The following is a 13,401-nucleotide window of genomic DNA, read 5'->3' on the forward strand; positions in this document are numbered from 1 at the left end:
ACTCAGTTAGAGGAAAGGGTTGCACTACCTCTGCCAGTAGGTAGAAGTCCAGGTTCCCGCTCCGCCTACATTGATACCTGAGGAGAGAGATGTATTCTTATCACTGAGTGGTCCCCACTGACATCATAGAACGAACAGAACTTGTTCCTGGTGTCACTCCTTACTTGGCACTGTCTGATACCACCCTGGACGGGGTGTTGAGGTACCTCATTACAGCACTCAGAATGGTGGAAGCCTGTGTTGGCATGAGTTGGGGTGGGGCCAATGATTTTTTTCTGTGGTATTTGGCATAGATAGAGTGGTTATTCTCCAAGTTTTCTGTCTTTCTAGCTGCCCTTTCCCAGTCCTTCAGCTATAGACAGTAGACTTTTGTTGATGCTCTTTTTCATTTGATTTTGGTCTGTGCTCATTGGCATTTTCAAGTTGCTGGCTTCTTCAGCTCCAAGTCTGGGATATATGAGACAAAGAGAAAATCCAGGGAATTTAATCTCATGTTCTTTTTCTGGTCCAAAAGTCCCTTGCAGTCTACCTTCTTCTCTCTACCTTTCAGAGTCTTGTTATGCTTGTTTTATAGACAGTGCCCATTTTTGGTTTGTACTTTGTTGAAGGACTAGGGGAAAGTACATCTATTCCATCTTCCTAGAAACAGAAGTCTTTGGAAGCATGAGTTTCTTAATTTGTGCAGGTATTCTCTAAACTACTGTCTAAAGTTCTCTGGGAAAGGCTAAACTAGAGAATGGGGACTGGTGCTGAAGCTTAAGTAGAGTCTCCTTTACTCTAGGTCTGGATCTTGGGAAACACACCCTCGGGCATGTATGCCGATCATATAAATTTAGCAACTTAGATGAAATGGACCAACTCCTCAAAAACCCACAAACTACCAAAGCTCACTGAATATGAAATTGTTGTTGTTGTTCAGTCACTCAGTCGTGTCCGACTGCTTGTGACCCCATGGACTGCAGCACGCCAAGCTTCCCTGTCCTTCGCCATCTCCCAGAGCTTGCTCAAACTCATGACTGTTGAGTCGGTGATGCCATCCAACATATCATCCTTTGTCGTCCCCTTCTCCTCCTGCCTTCAATCTTTCCCAGCATCAGGGTCTTTTCTAATGAGTTGGCTCTTTGCATCAGGTAGCCAAAGTATTGGAGTTTCAGCTTGAGCATCAGTCCTTCTGAATATTCAGGATGGATTTCCTTGAGGATTAACTGACTGGATCTCCTTGCAGTCCAAGGGATTCTCTAGAGTCTTCTCCAAAACCACAGTTCAAAAGCACCAATTCTTTAGTGCTCAGCATTCTTTATGGTCCAGCTCTCACATCCATACATGACTACTAGAAAAACCATAGCTTTGATTATATGGACCTTTGTTGGCAAAATAATGTCTCTACTTTTTAATACACTGTCTAGGTTTGTGTAACTTTTCTTCCAAGGAACAAATGTCTTTTAATTTCATGACTGCAGTCACCATCTGCAGTGATTTTGGAGCCCCCCAAAGTAAAGTCTCACTGTTTCCATTGTTTCCCCACCTATTTACCATGAAGTGATGGGACTGGATGCCACAATATTAGTTTCTGAATGTTGGATTTTCAACTAATTTTTTCACTCTCCTCTTTCGCCTTCATTAAATGATTCTGTAGTTCCTCTTCACTTTCTGCCTTAAGGGTGGTTTCATCTGCATATCTGAGCTTATTGATATTTCTACTTGCAATCTTGATTCCAGCTTGTGCTTCATCCAGGCAGCATTTCATTTGATGTACTCTGCATATAAGTTAAATAAGCAGGGTGACAATAACAGCCTTGACATACTCCTTTCCTAATTTTGAACCAATCTGTTATTCCATGTCTGATTCTGACTGTTGCTTCTTGACCTGCATACAGGTTTCTCAGAAGGTACATAAAGTGGTCCGGTATTTTTAACTGTTTAAGAATTTTCCACAGTTTGTTGTGATCCACACAGTCAAAGCCTGTAGCATAGTCAATGAAGCAGAAGTAGATGTTTTTTGAAATTCTCTTGCTTTTTCTATGATCCAACATATGTTGGCAATTTGATCTCTGGTTCCTCTGCCTTTTCTAAATCCAGCTTGAACATCTAGAAGTTCTTGGTTCATGTACTGTTGAAGAATAGCTTGGAGAATTTTGAGTATCACTTTGCTAGCATGTGAGATGAGTGCAATTGTGCAGCAGTTTGAACATTCTTTGGCATTGCTTTTCTTTGAGATTGGAATGATAACTGACCTTTTTCAGTCCTGTGACCACTGCTGAGTTTTCCAATTTGCTGGTGTATTGAGTGCAGCACTTTCACAGCATCATCTTTTGGGATTTGAAATAGCTCAACTGGAATTCCATCACCTCCACTAGCTCTATTCATAGTGATTCTTCCTAAGGACTACTCAACTTTGCATTCCAAGATGTCTAGCTCTAGGTGATAGATCACACCATCACGGTTATATGCATCATGAAGTTCTTTTTTGTATAGTTCTGTGTATTCTTGCCACCTCTTCTTAATATCTTCTGCTTCTGTTAGGTCCATACTGTTTCTGTCCTTTATTGTGCCCATCTTGGCATGAAATGTTCCCTTGGTATCTCTAATTTTCATGAAGAGATCACTAATCTTTCCTATTCTATTGTTTTCCTTTATTTCTTTGCATTGTTCACTTAGGAAGGCTTTCTTATCTTTTGGAACTCTGCATTCAGATAGATATATCTTTCCTTTTTTCCTTTGCCTTTCATATCTCTTCTTTTCTCAGCTCTTTGTAAGGCCTCCTCAGACAACCATTTGCCTTTTGCATTTCTTTTTCTTGGTGGTGGTTTTGAACACTGCCTCCTATACAGTGTTACAAACTTCTGTCCATAGCTTTTCAAGCACTCTGTCTATCAGATCTAATCCCTTTAATCTATTTGTCACTTCCACTGTATAATCATATGGGATTTGATTTAGGTCATAGCTGAATGGCCTAGTGGTTTTCCCAACTTTCTTCAATTTAAGTCTGAATTGTACAATAAGGAGTTCACGATCTGAGCTACAGTCAGCTCCTGGTCTTGTTTTTATTGACTGTATAGAGCTTCTCCTTCAACTGTGAAGAATATAATCAATCTGACTTCAGTATTGACCATCTGGTGATGTCCATGTGTAGAGTCGTCTCTTGTGTTGTTGGAAGAATATGAAATAGATAACCCTAAATGCTTCTATTAAAGAAGTTGAATTCACAATTTAATATATCTTGAAGAAAGAAATCTTCAGGCCCAAATGGTATCAGTGGTGAATTCTGATGAACTACTAAAGAAGAAAAAACACCAATTCTACACAATCTCTTCCAGGAAAATGAAGAAGAGGAAGCACATTCCAGCTCACTTATGAGACCAGAATTACCAAACAACAAGCTACAGACCACTATAGATGCAAAAATCTAGAGTAATCTAGCAGTATATAAAAAGAACAACCAAGTGATGTTTATCCCAGGAATACAAGGCTGATTCATATTCATATGTCAATCATTAAGAAAATTATTCATTGTAATCTACCATATTAACTGCCTGAAAAGAAAAACCACATGATCATATCAACTAATGCAAAACGGCAACTGACAAAATATCAACATCTATTCATGAAATATTAGAGATACAAAGGAATTTATTTAACCTGATTCAGACCATCTAAAAATTCTATAGCTAACATCATACTTAATAATGAAAGACTGAGTGTTTTAATTCCTGAAATTGAGAACAAAAGATGTTTACTCTCACCATTGCTCTTTATCGTCATAGAGGAAGTCTTAGCCGTTGCAGTGAGACAAGAAAAAGAAAGTTCCTAGTTGAGGAGAAAAATAAATAAAAATGTGCCTCTTTGCAGACAACATGATTGTGTATAATATCCTTAGGAATCTACCAAACAAAACAAACAGTCCCTCCTAGAACTAAAAATAAGTGAGTTTAGCAAATTCTCGGAATTATATCAACATATAAAATTAATTTTATTTCTATATACTGCATGCTAAGTCACTTCAGTCATGTCCAATTCTTTACGACGGTATGGACTGTAACCCACCAGACTCCTCTGTCCATAGTTAAGAATACTGGAGTGGATTGCCATTGCCCTCCTCCAGGAGATCTTCCTGACCCAGGGATTGAACCCACGTCTCCTGTAGCTCCTGCATTGGCAGGTGGGTTCTTTACCACTAGCTAGCAGTGAACATTTGGAAGCTGAAATTTTTTAAATACCATTTTACAATAGACTAAGAAAGGAAATAGGTACACATATAACAAAATATGTATGCTATCTATATGCTAAAAATTATAAAAGTAATGAAAGAAGCCTAATAAATACAGAGAAATGCAGAATGTATAGATGGCAAACAAACACATCAGCAACTGCTGCTGCTGCTGCTGCTAACTCGCTTCAGTTGTATCCGACTCTGTGCAACCCCATAGATGGCAGCCCACCAGGCTCCTTCACCCATGGGATTTTCCAGGCAAGAGTACTGGAGTGGGTTACCATTGCCTTCTCCAACATCAGCAACTAGGGAAATACAAATTAAAACCACCATGAGATATCTCTGCACATTGTGAAAATGGCTAAAACTTAAAAGTACTCACTATACCTAGTGCTGATAACTGGAACTCTCATATACTGCTGGTGGGAAGGTAAAATGGCATAGTCACTCTGGAAAATGTTGACAGCTTATAAGTATTTAGCAGATGACCTAACAACTCCACTCCTGGTATTTGCTTTTAAAAATGAAAAGGTATGTTCACACAAAAACTCATATACAGATATTTACAGGAGCTCTTTAATAATCACCAAAAATTGAAAACAGCCCAAATGTCCTTCAACAGATGAATGGATAAACGAATTGTGGTACATCCCTACAGTGGAATACTACTCACTGATCAAAAGGAATGGACAGTTGATAAACAGAACAATTTGGATGACATTCAAATGAATTATGCTGAGTGAAGGAAGCTGGCCTCTAAAGAACACATGCTAAAGAATTCATTTATATGACCTTCGGAAAAAGGCAATAGTATAATAACTGACAAACCTAGACAGCATATTAAAAAGCAGAGACATCACTTTGCCGACCAAGGTCTATATAATCAAAGCTATGGTTTTTCCTGTAGTCATGTACAGATGTGAGAGTTGGACCATAAAGAAGGCTGAGAGCTGAAGAACTGATGCTTTTGAACTGTGGTTTTGGAGAAGACTCTTGAGTCCCTTGGACAGCAAGATCAAACCAGTCAATCCTAAAGGAAATCAACCCTGAAAATTCATTGGAAGGACTGATGCTGAAGCTGACGCTCCAATACTTTGGCCACCTGATGTGAAGAGCTGACTCATTAGAAAAGACCCTGATACTGGGAAAGATTGAGAGCAGGAGGAAAAGGGGGTGACAGAGGATGAGATGGTTGGATGGCATCTTTAGTTCAATAGATGTGCGTACTCAATGGACATTAGCTCAGTGGACATGAGTGCTCAAAGGACTGCATGCTGCATTCCATGGGATCGCAAAGAGTTGGACACAACTCAACAACAACATAATAACTGAGAACCATTCAGTGGTTTCTACAGGTTAGAGGTAGGGCTATTAAGGGGCAGCATAAGGGAATTTGGGGGGGAAGATGAAACTGTTTTGTATCTTGATTGTAGTTATACCAATCTATGAATGTGTTAAAATTCATAGAACTGTTCACCAAAGAAAAAGTCATGTTTACTAAATAAATAATAGTAACAGTACAACGAAGGACTGCTGGACCATTCTCACTGAAATTGTCTTGGGAACTATGTAGACTGTCTATAAGCAGATCCACCACCTTACACTTAACAAGTTTCAATGGGACTATGCAGTTAGCATTTAAAAGAGCCAGTATGGAGAGTCTTGGCAACAAGACAGTTGCTCAGTTTGGCTATCTTGACTTTAGACACCAGAATATCCAAAATAAATTATTTTTATGAGCAAATAAATTTTTTTTTCTAAAATCTTCCAAAGTTACCTGCAGCCATACCAAATACTGTGTATATGGTTGTGTGGTTATATCAAACTAAGTCTTCCATTTATATTAATATATAGAATAGGTTGTTTTCATGTGTTATATGTGGACCTCAGACACCAGCTTATCTCCTTCTGCTGCCCTTTGTTCCCCTCCAGGAGGTAGTAGCTCACTGGATTGCTGAAAGCCGCATTGCCATTGAGGAGATCCGCTTGTTGACTTTGAAAGCTGCTCACAGCATTGATACTCTGGGCAGCGCTGGTGCTAAGAAAGAGGTGAGAACCTTTCGACCACCATCTGCCAAGTCATACGTTTCTCCCACACTTTGGGCATTCCAGGTTTCATGGTGACTGGAGGGCACTCAGAATATTGGAAGCTTCCATTTGAAGCTTCCATTTGGTTTAAAGATTATAAATGTATGTCATTTGCCAGTTTTCCTTTCACTGGGCTGCTTTAGGGAAAGATTTTCAGGATGAAGAATATCTTCAACTTTCTCAAGATGCCGCAACAAAAAGTAGGAAAATACTAGACTTTATACAGACTTGGAATTGTACCCGGTATGTCACCTTCTGTCAACCTCTTGACCTTGAGCAAAGTATCTTACTAATCTGCCTATGACCTAGAGTTCCAATGAAGAATAACCAAGTTAATGTAGAATGCAGAGCACTATGCTGCCACATAGAAATGTTTCATAAAAAGTCCTTCTTGTCATCTGTTTCTGGCTTATTTGGAATAAGAGCATAATTATATAAGAGCATAACTATAAAATCAATGACACTTCCATGTTCTAGCTAATGTAAATAGTGCTGCAATGAACAATGGGATACATGTATCTCTTTCAGTTTTGGTTTCCTCAGGGTATATGCCTAGGAGTGGGATTGCTGGGTCATATGGTGGTTTTATTCCTAGTTTTTTAAGGAATCTCCATACCATCTTCCATAGTGGCTGTATCAATTTACATTTTCACCAACAGTGCAAGAGTGTTCCCTTTTCTCCACGCTCTCTCTAGCATTTATTGTTTGTAGACTTTTTGATGATGGCCATTTTGACCAGTGTGAGGTGATACCTCATTGTAGTTTTGATTTGCATTTCTCTAATAATGAGCAATATTGAGCATCTTTTCATGTTTTTGTTAGTCATTTCTATGTCTTCTTTGGAGAAATGTCTGTGTAGGTCTTTTTCCCACTTTTTGATTGGGTTGTTTGTGTTTCTGGTATTGAGTTGTATGATCTGCTTGTATATTTTGGAAATTAATCCTTTGTTCATTGTTTCATCTGCTATTGTTTTCTCCCATTCTGAGAGTTGTCTTTTCACCTTACTTATAGTTTCCTTTGCTGTTCAAAAGCTTTTAAGTTTAATCAGGTCCCACTTGTTTACTTTTGTTTTTATTTCCGTTACTCTAGGAGGTGGGTATAGAGGATCTTGCTTTGATTTATCATCAAGCATTGTGGCTATGTTTTCCTCTAAGAGTTTTATAGTTTCTGGCCTTACATTTAGGTCTTTAATCCATTTTGAATTTATCTTTGTGTATGGCACTATTTACAATAAAAACAGCACTATTAACAATAGCCAAAACATGGAAGCAACCTAGATGTCCATTGACAGATGAATGGATAAAGGAGTTGTGGTACATATGCACAGTGGAATATTACTCAGCCATAAAAAGAGACACATTTGAGTCAGTTCTAATGAGGTAAATGAACCTAGAACCTATTAAACAGAGTGAAGTGTATCAGAAAGATAAATACCATATTCTAATATATATATACAGAATCTAGAAAAATGGTACTGAAGAATTTATTTATGGGGCAACAATGGAGAAACTGACATAGAGATAGACTTATGGACATGGGAAGAGGAGAAGAGAGGGTGAGATGTATGGAGAGAGTAACATGGAAACTTACAGTAGCATATGTAAAATAGATAGCCAATGGGAATTTGCTGTATGGCTCAGGAAATTCACACAGGGGCTCTGTATCAACCTAGAGAGGTGGGATAGGGAGGGAGATGGGAGGGAGGTTCAAAAGGGAGGGGATATATGTATACCTAAGGCTGATTCATGTTGAGGTTTGCAGAAAACAGCAAAATTCTGTAAAGCAATTATCCTTCAGTAAAAAATAAATCAATTTTTTAAAAAAATCAATGACATTGCTAAGGGAAAATGATTAGTGAAGACTCTTTACCTCTTTATGATCCCTAACATGATAAGTATCATTTATCAGCTGCCTGAAATCAAACAAGGCAAGGCAAGTTATAAATAATAGAATGTAATTTGGATGAGGTATTTCTTTCCAGAAGGTCTATGTTGACTGAAATATGGCCTAATGGCTGCATTAGCGGATCTTTGTTGGCTTTCATCAAAAATCCTGTTTCAGTGGTGAGTGTTTGTGGAAAAGTTCTCTTGTTTCTTCTCACAGAGAAAATACAGATTAGATCAAATTCTGTCACACAAATTGTCTAAGAAAAGAACATTCTTCTTACATCTTGTTTATACAGATTGCAATGATTAAAGTGGCTGCCCCCCGTGCCGTCTGCAAAATTATTGACCGGGCCATCCAAGTGTGTGGAGCTGCGGGTATTTCCCAGGATTACCCTCTGGCTAACATGTGAGTTCTGTGTGCTAAGTAGTTTCAGTCATGTCTGACTCTTTGCAACCCTATGGATGATAGCCCGCCAGCCTCCTCTGTCCATGAGATTCTCCAGGCAAGAATACCAGAGTGGGTTGCCATGCCCTTCTCCAGGGGATCTTCCCAACCCAGGGATCCAACCCACATGTCTTACGTCTGCTGTATTGGCAGGCAGTTTCTTTACCATTAGCCCCACCTGGGACCCTCTGACTAACATGTCATCTAATCACCATCTATATTTAATGGTGTTGGGGTTAAATATCTGCAGATGCTTTGATACTATTTACAAAGAAAATAAAAATAACTAACTTACTTTAAAGCCTAATTGAAAGCTAACTGAGGTAATATAGGTACTTTACAGTAGATCTGTGTATCAATAAATAGTTTTATGATTACAATTGTCATTTCCCTCAATTATGTTCACTTTTACCCTGAGAGGATGCACCGAGCATTCCTGGACTGTAAATAACTCATGAGGGTTCACCCTGGAACAGGAAGGAGGACAGGAGCAGAGCTGGTCAAAGCGGGGCCCAGAGCCAGGCTTAGGCAGGCACTAAGGATGCTTTACCACCCACACCCATAGGTGTGGCCAGACTGCGGCCATTCCTGCCAGCCAACACATTGTGTCCACACAGTAAGTGCTGAGATCAAGAAGGTACACTAACCACTGGACATGATACCACCTTCTCTGTCACACTGGAGATAAGAATCTGGTGCCCCATCAGTTTTTCCTCCATCAATTTTTAATAAGAAAGAACTGAATATATAGTACTATGTATTTATATTATATAAAAGTTATATATTCTTCATGGCCTGTGGCTTACCCAAGATGTCTCCTAGCAACTTCTAGTACCTACAGCAAACCAAGAATGAGATTAAGCCCACTGCACTATGCCATTTAAGATTCCACTCCCAAAGTGAGGACTTTAAAATGACATTTCACAAGCCCTTGGGCTTACTTTTCTTGATTTTCCCTGTGCAGTTTTTCTTATCACTGTCTTGGTGAGATTTCAAACACTAATAATCTTGGCTTAGAGTTAGAGTGACTGTTGAAGCGTCAGGTTTCTCTATGATAAGTCCTGACACTCTGTTCTTTATGTTTTTGCAGGTATGCCCTAACACGGACTTTGCGCATAGCAGATGGGCCTGACGAAGTCCACCTCTCAGCAGTTGCAAAAATGGAGCTGAGGGACCAAGCCCAAAACCTGAGGGCCAAGATATAGGAGATGACACGACCTCACCTTGATACACACTTCATCAGTGCCAGCATTTGAATATTTTTCCACTTTTGCAACAGCTTGAGCACAGGATTAATTACTCTCTTTGGTAAAAATTTGAGCATCTGTTTTAATCAATGGCTTTTATCATTTCAAGGATCACACTTGAAATTTTATAATCTCAAGGGTTTAAGTGAAAAAGGAAATTTTATAGCTTCAGTCTAACACCTAAATGTATATAACATTTAGTTTTTAAACACACTACTTGTAAAGAAATCATGAAGTAGACTGGAGAACTAAATCATGAGCATACAAATATTTTTACTTTTTTACTTTCAGGAATTGTTCCATTTAAATAAATATTAAATAAATATTTAATCACTACTTTGTAAAAATATAGTGGGATCTCCTTTTGGTCATTGGTTTTAGGGGTTGGTTTAACACTGTGTGGTATTGTTTGCATTGAAGGAGACATGACTGATTGGGTCATTTTAGAGTTTATATTGTTATAAGTCTCTTCATAATTCAGCAGGAAGCCTTTATCCATAAAATCTGATTATGGTTGAAAGTTTACTAGAAGACATGCATCTTATGAGAAAATGAAATTAAGAAAAATTTTAATTATATGTATAAAATATTGATGTGAACAATGGATGTTTTAACCTATAAGAAAGTTATATAGTTTTGAGAGGAGATTAAAAACAATCTGCTCTGAACACTATTTTGTTAAAAGCAATACCCTAAGCCAACATCCTTGTGGCCTGTTAAATCAGTGCTGCCAGAACTACAGCCCTGGACCACTTGTGAATCTTGAGCACCTGAATTATATGGTCAGCATAACTTAGGAACTGAATTTCTGATTTTTAAAAATTTTAATTGATTTAGATTCTCAGTTCAGTTACTGGAAAACTTTTAAGTATGCTCAGAATAACTTGGGTATGTTAATTGTCTTTGGCAAATGTAAATTTTTTGAAGTCTAAATGCAAGTATTTTGAATGAAAATTTAGCATCCAAATTAAGAAAGTACAAAATATACACCAGATTTTGAAAACTTAGTACAAAAAAAATAAATGTTTCGTTAATACATTTTAATATTGATTACATGTTGAAATGTTAATATTTTTGATATACTGAATTAAATAAAATATATTATTTAAATTAATTTTACCTGTTTCTTGTTACATTTTTAGTTTGCCATTAGAATCAGTTCAGTTCAGTTCAGTTACCAACAAATTTTTTTAATTTTCAAATGAAAATATTTTGAATTCAAAAAGCTTTAAAACTGTACATGAATTTATTGATGTGCATAAATTATTTCAGTCATTATTTAAATATTTTCTTGGAGTGGGAGTGGGTACCCAGCATTTGACAAAGGCCCGGGTTCTGAGTCTTGTATATCATGTGGGCTTTGTAAACATTTGCCTTTGAGCCTTAACCTCGCGGTATCTCATATTTCCTTCTGTATGTTGGGATTAACTTTTAAACTTAGAGGACCTTTATCTACTGAGGGCTTGTGTGATAATCACTGAAGCTGTATAAGAATACTTTGATACTTCTGAACAATAAAGCCTTCTATAAGGCATCCTTTTTTAGGTAGATAAAATCTTATAACCCAAGCTATTCAGTCTTATTACTAGTTTTAAAAATTGCAACTTAGAAGAAATCAAGATTGTTTCTGACCAATTAGGATTAAAAGTTGTATCTGGTAATTGTAATTTTGTGATAATTTTTTCCTCCTTGAGAAAAACTGGCTGAATTGGTGGTTGACTTATTTCAATTGATCTGTTTCTGTCTGTCATATACACAGCTGTCCTCTCCCCATGTGATCCATATCACCTCTCTCACCTACCTTTAATTTATTCAGATAAAATCATATTAAAAAACATAGTAAAGATTGTTGAAAGAAAAAACTCCAGTCAACAAAGACTAAAGTAAGATCAAGGGCCCTTTCCCTTAATCAGTGAGTGAATGACTGACTGTAAACACAGGAGCGACAGGTCCCTTTCCAGGGTCTCCCCCGGCTGTCACTGCAAGTCACTCTGAGCAGTCCACCCAGGACAGTCAGCCAGGTTTCCCAGTCATTTGAGCCCTCACAGGTTTAAAATGAGAAGTCGTCCTTCAGGTAACCTCACATAGGAAGGTAGGAAGAGGGAGAGCTCACCAGTTAGTGGGCAGCAGCAGGGAAGGAGGGGAAGCGGCTGCCCAACTGGAAGTCACCATAAGGCTTTACACGAAAGTGGCCACAGAAGGCATGGCTTGTCCAGGGAGTAGCCAAGTAAGGATCTCCAGGAGTTGATGGTTTAACCTTTGAGAACACACAAGAGAAAGTTCAGGTAATCGTGGAGGAGCTGAATTTCTCATCAGCCTGTTTGTAAGGCTTCCCCCAGGCCCGTGTCTCCCCAGCTCTGCCCACAACTCTGGTCTGCTTGCATCTCATAGGCCTGTCCTGTTCAGTCACTCAGTCATGTACGACTCTGTGCAGCTTCATGGACTGCAGCACACTAGGCTTCCCTGTCCTTCACTGTCTCTGGAGTTTGCTTGAACTCATGTCCATTTAGTCAGTGACGCAAACCAACCATCTCATCCTCTGCCGCCCCCTTCTCCTCCTGCCCTCAATCTTTCCCAGCATCAGGGTCCTTTCCAGTGAGATGGATTTTCCATCAGGTGGCCAAAGCATTGGAGTTTCAGCTTCAGCTTCAGTCCTTCCGATGAATATTCAGGGTTGATTTCGTTAAGGATTGACTGGTTTGATCTTGCCGTCCAAGGAACTCTCAAGAGTCCTCTCCAGCACCACAGTTCAAAAGCATCAGTTCTTCAGTGCTCAGACTTCTTTATGGTCCAACTCACATCCATACCTGAAAAACCATAGATTTGACTATACAGACCTTTGTTGGCAAAGTAACATCTCTGCTTTTCAACACACTGTCTAGGTTTGTCATAGCTTTTCTTCCAAGGAGCAAGCGTCTTTTAATTTCATGGCTGCAGTCACCATCCCCAGTGATTTTGGAGCCCAAGAAAATAAGGTCTGTCACAAAGATCCTTTCTTGACCACTTGTTCTGAACTAGCATCACCTGCCCTCCAGCCCCTTTACCTACCATTCTTCTCACAGCACTGATCACTTGGCATATCTACTTATTTATGGTCTGTCTGCTCAGTGGAGTCCACTTTTTTTGTGTATTGGAACCATGCATGCTAGCATGCACTCAAAAAAAGTATGAAGGAATGAATTCATGTGCATGGTTGCTTTCCTGATCCCTGATTTGCAGTTGTTGAGAGGGCCAAGCATTTATTTGTAAGTCTGCAAACAGAAGCAGAACAGAAGCCCGAGCATTAGCCCAAGAACACAGAGGCTGGGCAACAGACCCAGACTGAAAGCGAACATGAAAGTCTTCTCTGGGACTGAGAAGGGATATTAGAGCCCCAGCAGCGGGGGCACACAGCAGTTTGGGCTGATCAACTGATGAAATACTTGTTTTTAATGAGTATTTAACAATTCAGAGAATGCACATTTACTTTTTTTTCTTTACTAAAAAATTCAGTTATTTAGGAAAATTCAGTTATTCAGGAAAATT

The 13,401-nt window shown here is 38.8% G+C and overlaps 1 protein-coding gene across 1 annotated transcript in view; it reads left to right on the top strand.

Moving 5' to 3' along the window:
- ACAD11 (acyl-CoA dehydrogenase family member 11) overlaps positions 1-10,990 on the top strand; it is a 113,760-nt gene extending 102,770 nt beyond the window's left edge. The window contains exons 18-20 of the mRNA XM_018051271.1: positions 6,143-6,259; positions 8,481-8,590; positions 9,720-10,990. Of these exons, the coding sequence (XP_017906760.1) occupies positions 6,143-6,259; positions 8,481-8,590; positions 9,720-9,834 (342 nt within the window). The 3' untranslated portion in view covers positions 9,835-10,990. The remainder of the gene's footprint in view (positions 1-6,142; positions 6,260-8,480; positions 8,591-9,719) is intronic.

Source organism: Capra hircus, chromosome 1, assembly GCF_001704415.2.
Source record: "Capra hircus breed San Clemente chromosome 1, ASM170441v1, whole genome shotgun sequence".
Classification (NCBI taxonomy): Eukaryota; Metazoa; Chordata; class Mammalia; order Artiodactyla; family Bovidae; genus Capra; species Capra hircus.